Below are 12500 nucleotides of genomic sequence, written 5' to 3' on the forward strand. Positions count from 1 at the left end.
TATTAGTAAGGATTATTTCTCTTTCATCTCTGTGCGCATCATTTGCATCCCAGATACCTGAACTGAACTACTACACAAACTTAGGTGTGTGTATATCTGTATATTCATAGTTATATGTACACAGACTCTCACAAACTCACACATATTACAAAAATACAGGAATAACAGATGTGAGAGGCAAACACTTTTGCTATTTTCGTGTAAGTTACAGTTATTTCATTATTCACATCTTTAACTTTGACAGAGGGATATATATATATATATATATATATATATATATATACAATATGTTCGCGTTATATACATATATGTATACCGTAAATCCTCGAGTATAGTCCGCCCATGAGTATAATACGCAGGGGATTTTTAGGGTGCTGTACCACTGAAAAACCTAAACCTTGTGTATAATACGCACCCCTTCTCTAACTTGAGTCAAGGAGGTCTATATAACGTTCTTGGTTTGTGAAAATGTATACGGTAATGTCCTTTATTATTATTGTATATATAACATAATGCAAAAGTGCAGCTTTTTGTGCATTTTGTTTGCAGAAAATAAAGAAATAACAGTAATAACGTTTAATAAATGTTGCTTACTGCAAGTTATGGATGATTCTGTTATGACTTCATTGCTTTCAGGCTTAGCTTAAGGTATTTTCGCGCCCGACATCACAAAATGAGTCTGAATAAACACTACCGGACAGACTCGGACATTGCTTAGAAAATATTTTTCATTTTTAACCTCGTATATAGTACGCACTAGGGATTTTGACCTTTAAATTATGGGAAAAAAATGCGGATTATACTCGAGGATTTACGGTACATGTATATGTGCACACACATTATGCAATATAATCGCATCTTGTATATACTGGACAGACTTCTAGTGTAGAGAACAAAATTCATTTGCATAAACGTGATGCAGAGTGGATAAAGTTGTGCATCCAAGTTTGATCAAATAAGTATCAGTAATATGCTGTGATATATTTAACTGACAACTTTCTCCTAAGTTACGTCATTCTAAAAATATCAGAAACTATAATTTAGATTCAGAACCCACCAAAAAAAAAACATAGATATAAAATATTTGTTATTTGTTTTAGTGAGTCATTTAATTATTTCCTTGTTGCAGAGCGGTGGTCTGACAGAATTGACAGAGTGGAAAACAAAATTCCTTATGGTATTTTGCTACGTTATCTCATATCTTCATTTCAACTTCCACCGTAGACCAATTAGACTTTCACCTCTTTAGAGTCATTAAAGCGAGAATCACAAGTGTTGATTAAAGTTGACCTCATTTTAATACAAAATGTCTTTCCTTTTTTAACTCAAAGTTAAAAGTCTTGTTTTCATTTTCATTTCAGCGCAGAGAAACTTTGCACGTCGTCAGAGACGGACAAATGTGGAAAGGAAACCTCGTCAGGCTTATTCTTCAAAACAGCTAGAAAAACTTGAATCAGAGTTTAAGGTGAGTGATATTTGAATCAAGAACTGTTTTGTTTTTTTTACTTTTTGTCAGTTTGGTAACCCCTGTAGTCTGTAATCTAAGAAACACTTAAGTATAACTTGTATTAGTTGTATTCAATATAAAATTTGAAAACAACCCAGTTTTCTCTCCACTACTGGATTATCAAAGAAGCGTGTGAATTGTGTATCAAGCAATTTTGTCGTGGCTTTTGTAGATCGCAACATTTTCCACGCAACTCCTGTAGACTGATGGCTACTCAAGAAAGTAGGTTACTTTAGAATGGAGTCAACTGTTAAGTGAAGACCACATCGCACTGGGTACTTGCATGATGGGAACTCATTAGTGTGAGACTAACTGTAGAGTTAGGAGTGTGTTTGGTGAAGATTAACTCAGAGTGAGAATTGCTGTGGAGTGGAATCTGTTACATAATGGAAACTATATCAGAGTGGTTAACTAAAGAAGATATGATAACATGTTGATCAAGCTAATCAATGAACGATATAAGAGTCTCATCTGTAACCAATTCTTGTGACTTAAACCGCTGACACTGTTGTGAGAATATGAACTCTAAACAGTCGAGCAGTTCGTCTTTCAAGTCAGAGATCAATCAACTATTAAGAGCCACCTCCAATCATTCAAAATAAAACGTTCAAGCTTATTTATTAGATTTTCTCTAAATATAGTAAATAAATAAAAATATTGATTTGTTAGTTTATTGGTATTTGAACGGACAAGTATTATTAACCGATCGATATATTTGAATTCTATCTTCAACCATTCAGGTGTAACTTAATGAATATTATTTCGGTCTGTGAATCTATACATCTGTGAGAAAATGTTATTTAGTGATAACCTTATAGAACGGAAATAGTCAAAACGGATTGATTGAATGCGCTCATATATTTATGTAGCGTAGATTTAAGACGTGTGTTCTACTTGTTCTTGTATACTAGCTACAGAGAAAAAGCAGGAATACTATTCAAATTTATTAATATACTTCTTTTAAGAAGACCAAGTTTTCTGTTAAGCAATTTTAACCATAAAATCATGCTACCATGAAACTAAAAATAATCGGTAAAAATAATAATAAACACTAAATTTTAACTTTATTCAATATGGCAATATAGTTCAAAATGTTATAAATATTTATCTATAGTGCTACATGATAAGATTTCCCCTGTTTCATTATCAATGGTCTACCAGTGGCCTGCCCCTTTAATTGTCAGCTAACATCTTGATTTAAACTTTCCTTTACCAAATCTCATGATATTGCTTCAAATAAATCTTGATAGTTTTTTATGACTATATCCACTATGATTTCTGTCAACTCCCTCAGCCCCATTCCTAACAGGCATTGCCCCTTGCGCTTTTGGTCTTAGATATACAAAGATTTGATAAACTAGTCTATAAATTAAAACTGACTCCATAAAACAGTAACAAGCAAAATCTGTAACAAGTCTTTCTTCCTGATACCTTAATAGCTTCTAAGCTGAAGTGAAGACACCATGTTTTCTGTGTATCTCCTTACCTTCTTGGAGATTTTCGGTAAAATTATACAAATGTGTCCATCTGATTTAAATTAATTTAACTCTATATCTTTATGCAACTGAGGATTGCTCTGCATTTAAATTGATGTAATGATTGCATTGTTCAATTAAATGGAGTTGCGTGAAACGATCGTACTGCATTACTTCTGTATATCCTTGTTGCTTATTTTGATTTATATATATATATGTGTGTGTGTATGTATACATACACATATATATATATATATATATATATATTATATATATATATATATATATATATAATATATATAGTGAGAGAGAGAGAAGGAAAGATAGAGAGAGAGAGAGAAAGAAAGCAAGAAAGAAAGAAAGAAGGAAAGAAAGAAATAAAGAAAGAGATGAATATGTATACAACACACACACACACCACACACACACACATATATATATATATATATATAATATATATATATATATTATATATATACAAATTAGTAAATAAATGGCACAACTAAGTACCGATATTTACTGGAAATAGCGAACGTAAAATTACGACGCTAATGTGTAGCTTCACCGCGTATGTATTAGCAAAAATGCGTGTGTGCAACAAATTAGAGAAAAAAAACCGTCTTACCTCCAGGGAGAACATCTGAAAGATGAAACACCCGGAAAAGGATAATGTGGTACCTGCAGGTTTCAGGTTTTACAAGATATGTCTCTAACCCATATTTTGTTTTACCTTCATCAGCCAAACATATACCAAGACGAAATCTACGATGTTACCACATTAATACTAACACACTCGACTGAAATGCGGAACGCTAACAGTACGAGAAACGGTGAAGAAGTTTCAAAATATCAGTAATGCAATACAAAGTATTTTTCCCTCACGGGCTACTTTTTACTGGAAGGCAATACTTTGTATTGCATTACTGATATTTATATATATATATATATATATATAATATATATATATATATATATATATATATATATATACATACACTACTGGAAAGAGTTTAATATAAACGACAAATTATAACCAAGTATGTTAATTGATGTGTTTTAAAATGTTGCTTACTGAAAAGGAAAATAAAAATAATTTTACAAAACAGAAATATTTGGAATCAGAAACCATTATCCCACTAACAATTATTAACCACAGTCTCTCAATAAACTAATTTAGCCTTTCTACTTGCAAGCTTCAATGACACTGTGTTCGTTTACTCTCTCTCTCTCTCTCTCTCTCTCTCTCCCTCTCTCTCTCTCTCTCTCTCTCTCTCTGCTCTGCATATATTTGATTCCATTCCTCTACAGTTCTTCTTCATATTGTCTTAAAGCCCCTTAAAAGGCTTCTTTCAATTTCTCTTCCTCTTTTGAATGCATCCCTACTCTACATATTAAAACGCAAAGTGACACGATAAAACACCACACATACGCACATGCATCTGCACACACACATACACAAACATGTCGGACTGAGAGCTAAGCTTAACACATCTCGTGATTAATGCTACTTCCTTGTCTATGAATGTCTTTAACAGAGTTCACTGTGTTACAAACACTGGAATAAGACTTCAAGCAGGAGAATGTCATGATCTTATGTCACATCAAAATCTACTGCACTTTTTAAAATATATATTTATTTCGCTCTTTGGAAAGAATCTACAGTTTGTCACATCTTTCTGAATTATAAACCCACTAACTTTATCTCTTTCATATGATATATCAATCATTATGGGAACAACTGTTAACAATAGGCGCAGGAGTGGCTGTTTGGTAAGTAGCTTGCTAACCAACCACATGGTTCCGGGTTCAGTCCCACTGCGTGGCATCTTGGGCACGTGTCTTCTGCTATAGCCCCGGGCCGACCAATGCCTTGTGAGTGGATTTGGTAGACGGAAACTGAAAGAAGCCTGTCGTATATATGTATATATATATATATATAAGTGTGTGTGAATATGTTTGTGTGTCTGTGTTTGTTCCCCTAGCATTGCTTGACAACCGATGCTGGTGTGTTTACGTCCCCGTAACTTAGCGGTTCGGCAAAAGAGACCGATAGAATAAGTACTGGGCTTACAAAGAATAAGTCCCGGGGTCGATTTGCTCGACTAAAGGCGGTGCTCCAGCATGGCCGCGGTCAAATGACTGAAACTGAAACAAGTAAAAAGAGTAATCCCCTTTTCTCACCACCCCATGAGTCCCCGTTCTTCTCCGTACGGTTAATCGTTGTGGTGGGTGGTGGGAGACAGAAGAATTTCATAGAGTCAGTTTTACTCGAATCATATCCTTCCTAATCCACTCATCAGTATGCTTTGCTATTACTCTTTTACTCTTTTACTTGTTTCAGTCATTTGACTACGGCCATGCTGGAGCACCGCCTTTAGTCGAACAAATCGACCCCGGGACTTATTCTTTGTAAGCCCAGTACTTATTCTATCGGTCTCTTTTGCCGAACCGCTAAGTGACGGGGACGTAAACACACCAGCATCGGTTGTCAAGCAATGCTAGGGGGACAAACACAGATACACAAACATATACACACACACTTATATATATATATACATATATACGACAGGCTTCTTTCAGTTTCCGTCTACCAAATCTACTCACAAGGCATTGGTCGGCCCGGAGCTATAGCAGAAGACACTTGCCCAAGATGCCACGCAGTGGGACTGAACACGGAACCATGTGGTTGGTTAGCAAGCTACTTACCACACAGCCACTCCTGCGCCTATTGAGACATTTAGTGAAAGAAATCTAATTGCACTTCACAAAAACAAAGCATTTGACCATGCCTGACATGCAGATATTGTAACGAAACTGCCTGTATCGGGATTTAGCTCTCATTTCTTGGATTGAAAGCTTACTATCAAATTGCATTTCTGACCTACACTTATATTCTATTAATTTTGGTAAGCACCTACAATATTTTATGTACCCTGCACACTTTATCAAGCACATCAATCGCCTATATGCATCCACCTTTAACAAAGCCCTCTGCTGTAGAGATGATAAACATCCTTCGTAAATCCTTAACCATCCTTATACAAGTGCCATATATATGCAAATTTTGCACTAAGCTTGCTCTACCTTCATGAACAGAGACCTCAAAAACATTCTCTAATAGAATAGTATTGTCACCCTTTAATTGCAAAAACACAGGAAACACTTTTATTTCATCACCCTTAGACTGAGACAACACACGACAAAAACCGTCGAAGTTGCTATAACTGCCAGGCCTCACAGTTACTGATTACTCATTATGATCTTTCAACCATAACCTTGTGCGAACTGTATCCCATAGACTCTCTTTCTAGGGTAATAAAATACTTTAGCTCCAAACACTTGCTGACATTTAAGGAGAGACTGACATAGAATCACTTCCCAATACACCCACAAAATCTGACTCAGTTCTGGTGGTTTGTTACTGTAGGCTATGTTAATCCTAATCGAGAAAATAATCTACGATAAAAGGTGTTTAAACCATAACCATCTCGTCTTATATAGAGGCTGTGCGCATCAAGAAGTTGGTACATTCGGGTTATCTCACCCCCATTATAAAATTGGGTTATATCCCCTCCTTATATGAAAACTATAGGTAATTTTGGTTACCATCCTCAACTAAAAAAATTGTTTAACCATTAATTAAACAAAAAAAAATGAAAACAATCAATAAATATGAAAACTGAAAAAATTAATTAACATGAAAAGTGAAAAGATTAAACATCTTTTAACGACAATTTAAAAATAGATTCCAGCTTTTGAGAATTCCCTCCTTATTAAGGGACATGCAACATATCACCGTCACAGCAAAGATTGAAACAGAATGAGGTTATAACTGAAATAGAGTTGTAACTTAAGTGGAGGCCACAGCCGTTCATATATTTGTTTATTGTCTCCAAATATATTTATCATTTGTTCCACACCTAATGCTGACTACAATAAATCATACAGCGGGGCGTGACGTTCACAGCGACTGAATAGGTAGTACGTAAGAAATGTGTTAGGTGAGTGAGTAGAGGTAACAGTGAGAGGAAGGAAAGGGGAGAGAGAAGCGGAATGTGTGAAGAAGAAGACCACCACCACCAACAACAACATCAAAAACAGCAGCAGCAGCAAAAATAATATCCTGAGAGTGGACAAGACTAAGAGGAGAGAGGAAGGGAGCAGAACCAATAAGACAGAATTGAAAATAAAGGAGCAAAAATAGGAAGTGGGAGAAAGAAGTAAAGAAACAAAGAACAGATGAATGGATGAAAGACAGTAAATATGACCAATAAAAAGAAAAAAGCGTAAATATTCTTTTCTACTCTAGGCACAAGGTCCGAAATTTTGGGGGAGGGGGCCAACTTGTACTTAATTTATCGACCCCGAAAGACAAAATCGACCTCGGTGGAATTTAAACCCAGAACGTAAAGCCTCCCTGGACCTCAAGTGGCCTGAACTCTTTACATGAACACCACCCTGTACTTAACTCCATGTCCCCCTACATGGCCTTGCTATTTGCTTTTGAGCCAAATTAACTAACTAACTAACTAACAGACGAAGTACCGCTAAACACTTCGCCCAGCGTGGTAACGTTACTTATTTCTTTATTGCCTACAAGGGGCTAAACACAGAGGAGACAAACAAGGACAGACAAAGAGATTAAGTCGATTACATCAACCCCAGTGCGTAACTGGTACTTATTTAATCGACCTCGAAAGGATGAAATGCAAAGTCGACCTCGGCGGAATTTCAACTCAGAACGTAACGGCAGACGAAATACCTATTTCTTTACTACCCACAAGGGGATAAACACAGAGGGGACAAACAAGGACAGACAAATGGATTAAGTCGATTACATCGAACCAGTGCGTAACTGGTACTTATTTAATCGACCCCGAAAGGATAAAAGGCAAAGTCGACCTCGGCGGAATTTGAACTCAGAACGTAACAGCAGACGAAATACGGCTACGCATTTTGCCCGGCGTGCTAACGAATCTGCCAGCTCACCGCCTTAAGAAGCGTAAATATTATGTGCAATACGGGTTTAGTGGTATGCTCTTTACTCTCTTTACTCTTTTACTTGTTTCAGTCATTTGACTGCGGCCATGCTGGAGCACCGCCTTTAGTCGAGCAAATCGACCCCGGGACTTATTCTTTGTAAGCCCAGTATTTATTCTATCGGTCTCTTTTGCCGAACCGCTAAGTGACGGGGACGTAAACACACCAGCATCGGTTGTCAAGCAATGCTAGGGGGACAAACACAGACACACAAACCTATACGCACACATATATATATATATATACATATATACGACAGGCTTGTTTCAGTTTCCGTTTACCAAATCCACTCACAAGGCATTGGTCGGCCCGAGGCTATAGCAGAAGACACTTGCCCAAGATGCCACGCAGTGGGACTGAACCCGGAACCATGTGGTTGGTAAGCAAGCTACTTAATGTGAGACAGGTACTCAGTTAATACTCAGAGAAGCACTCAGAAATGGGACACAGGCTGATGGTAAAGACACGTGAAGAAGTAATATCACTAATAACAAATGATACGTGGCAGCGTTACTATTTTATTTGTTCACTTCAATGCTGCCATCACCACTACCACCACCACCATCACTACCATCAGTGTCGCCATTCCTTATCAAACAAATCTGTAATCAAATAAAACAAAACAGTGTCAATATTAGTTCAACAGATTACACTGCAGGCTGACAATGGATTGTGGAGTGCCTCCTGTTCCACGTACTCAAACGCAGAAGCAGGCAATCACATACATGCATGTACACATAGATGTATAAACAGACATATGCACACACACACACAGAGTCACACACAGATATGCACACACATACAAACACACATACATACACTTGCATACATACATACATACATACATACATACACTTGCGTACATACATACATGCATACATACACATACATACATACACATACATACATACATACATACATACATACATACACTTGCGTACATACATACATGCATACATACACATACATACATACACATACATACATACACATACATACATACACATACATACATACATACACTTGCATACATACATACATACATACATACATACACTTGCATACATACATACATGCATACATACACATACATACATACATACACATACATACATACATACATACACTTGCATACATACTTGCATACATACATACATACATACACTTGCATACATACTTGCATACATACATACATACATACATACATACACTTGCATACATACATACATACATACATACATACATACACTTGCATACATACATACATACATACATACATACACTTGCATACATACATACATACACTTGCAAACATACATACATACATATGCAGATAATTAGAAATCTGCACATACACCCAATATACTGTATATAATACACACACACGCGCGTGCGTTGATAATAACAAATGACAGCGGCTCTTTAAACAAAAGTGGGGTGTAATAGATAGATATTAGGACAAACACAAAGTAACAAACAACGAGTGAGTCCAAAGTATCCATACGTGTGTATTCTTTTATTCTTTTACACGTTTCAGTCATTTGGCTGCGGCCATGCTGGGGCACCGCTTAAAGGGTTTTAGTCAAAGAAGAAATCGACCCCAGGACTTATTCTTTGTAAGGCTAGTACTTACTCCATACATCATCTCTTTTGCCGAACTGCTAAGTTACGGGGACATAAACACACCAGCATCGGTTGTCAGACGTTGGTGGGAAGAGACAAACACAGACACAAAGACACGCACACATAAATGCATATACAAACATACAACATGCATACATACATACATACATACATACAAACATACAACATGCATACATACATACATACATACATACAACATTCATACATACATACTAGTACACAGTTGACGACTCTCAGCGGATTTAATTCTAAATCATTGTAATCTACATGCTGCATAAAATCTAAATATAAATAATTATCTCACCACTCCTGTATCTTGATGCCCTCTATTTTCCTCAGCTACTCTCTAAATTATAGTAGGCTTAATAATATATGCATTATTTTCTAAATTCACTCTGCCACAAATATTACATAAAGAAACGATGTGATTATTTTGGTTTCTAGTATTGATATAAGATTGTTTCAAATGGTTTATACCTTATGTTGGAAATCTATATGGTCATCTACGCCTGAAGAGAGCAGTTTATTTCAAATTGATGCAATGTTTTCATTGATCGATTAAATGGAGCTGCTCAAAACGGCCGTAATGTATTGATACCTGAACATCCTTGTTACTTATTTACATTCCCTCTCTCTCTCTATCCTCCACCTCTCTCTCCCCCTCTCTCTCTCTCTCTCTCTCTCTCTCTCTCTCCACACACACACACACATATATATATATATATATATATATATATATATATATACGACGTGCTTCTTTCAGTTTCCGTCTACAAAATCCACTCACAAGACTTTGGTCGGCCAGGGGCTAAAGTAGAAGACACCTGCCCAAGCTGCCACGCAGTGGGGCTGAACCCGGAACCATGTGGTTACAAACCAACCTTCTTACCACACAGTGCATTATACATACATACATACATACATACATATAAATATATATATACTGATATATGCAAGAAGTAAATAGACACCTTTAATTTTCAAAATATTTTATTTGATATTCATTGGTTGAAGAAGAGGTTTTTTTCTAGCTGCTCGTCCATAATACCCAAGCTTATGCAGATATGTAACACACGTTCTTAGACTAACTTCTAGCTGTTTTGCAATGTCAGAAGCCTTCGAACGGGGTTCGTTTTCCACAATTCTCTTCAAACAGCGAAACTTCCTTTCCGAGAGCCCAGGTCGGCCGGCACGAGAATCTGTTGATTCTTTTCCTTGGCTTTTGAATTGCACAGTAGCAAGAGGAATTTGAAGATTTTCGGCAATTTTTCGCTGGCATGGTTAATCTTCGCAAATGTTTAATATACAGGCACCTGGAATGAAAAAGAATAACTACACCGGTGAAAACATTAAGACGCTTAGATCAGAAATTTTGAAAAATTAAAAGTGTCTATTTACCTTCCGCATGCCTGTGTATATATATATAAATAGAGAGAGAGAGAGAGAATAGAGAGGGAAGTGTTTCCCACCCCGACGCCACTTGACGATTTTGTGAGGACATTGTTAACTGTGATAAAAGTGGTTCGGGTGAATGAACTTATTGTAAGCATGCGCCATTAGATTAGAGAACAACATTTGGGCGAGAGTTTGTGCCCTTAGTTGTCAGGGCGATACAGGATGTGTGGGGTTCCTTGATACTTTCTATTTAATTTCTTGTTTCCCCTCACCATTTTATGTAGACTCTCTCAAATTGTAAACTGTCCTTGTAGCATGTTTTTTTGTGTGTTTTTTTTTTAAGATAATATCCCTTTATAAACATGTACTGCATTACGAACTCCTTAAGTTTTGAAAAGTTTTTATCCACATTTTAGTCCGCCATTTTCTACCATTTCGATCCAGTACATACAGTATTACCATTTGATCAGAGCGATCTACTCCACCCATATATTTTTTATAAAAGATAATAACTTCTGGACAAGTGAACTCTTTCTTTTTTCCCTCCTACTCCTTGTTATCACTCATTTGCTCCGCCTTTGGCACAATCAGTTTTTATTTTACTTTTTCACATTTTCCGCTTCTTTAGACCTTCGTTATCTCCCATAATTAAGATCGAAACTTTTTTTTTATTGCTACATAAGATTTTTGAACGTGAGACAAAAATGTCTCAATGATATTCTAATGAACAAATACTTGGGACTATCCTATCCCCAACACTATTTCACATGCACATTGAGTAAATTCAGAAAATTACGGAAATAAAAATGAAATAAATCATACAGTTTATTTCAAACGCAAAATGAAATTATAATTGCTTTCTCATATAATATTTATTATAAATTACAATAAGTTATTCGAATAACACTTATAAAATAATATATTGGGTTGTCCGGAAAGTTCGTGCCGATTTTTAAAGGAAATGAAAAGGTCAATAAATACTTGCCATTACATTTTTAATCAACCAAATATTAACCATTTTGTTACACAATGCGTCTCCATCTTTCCTTTAACTTGAAAATACCCACTTCCCAGAATTGAGGTGGTTTCATGGCAAAGAATTCATCAAGGTATCTTTTTACGTCATCCAAGGAATTGAAATTTTTACTATTAAGACTATTCTGCAGAGACCTGAATAAGTGGAAATCCGAAGGAGCAATATCTGATAAATATGGAGGGTGAAGTAACACATCCCAGCCGAACTGCAGCAATTTTTGTCTGGTTCCCAAAGCATCAAGTGCCGAAAATGAACTTTCTTATCTTCCATTTTAAATGGTTACAGAATTAACACAGGTTATAGGAACATAAACCTTCTTCCACGAAAAGATTGCTTAAACTGTGCTTCAAATGGAAGTGTAGTCAAATCCCATTTTATAGACTCGACCATGTTCTAAAATAAG

General features: G+C 36.1%; 1 protein-coding gene across 3 annotated transcripts in view; it reads left to right on the top strand.

The window, feature by feature from the left end:
* LOC115213198 (homeobox protein Hox-B5-like) overlaps positions 1–12500 on the top strand; it is a 96456-nt gene that overhangs the window by 25276 nt on the left and 58680 nt on the right. For all 3 annotated transcript variants that reach the window (XM_036503807.1, XM_036503806.1, XM_036503808.1), the window contains one exon: positions 1362–1465. In XM_036503807.1, the coding sequence (XP_036359700.1) occupies positions 1362–1465 (104 nt within the window). The remainder of the gene's footprint in view (positions 1–1361; positions 1466–12500) is intronic.

This window comes from Octopus sinensis, linkage group LG6 (assembly GCF_006345805.1).
Source record: "Octopus sinensis linkage group LG6, ASM634580v1, whole genome shotgun sequence".
In the NCBI taxonomy this organism is placed as follows: domain Eukaryota; kingdom Metazoa; phylum Mollusca; class Cephalopoda; order Octopoda; family Octopodidae; genus Octopus; species Octopus sinensis.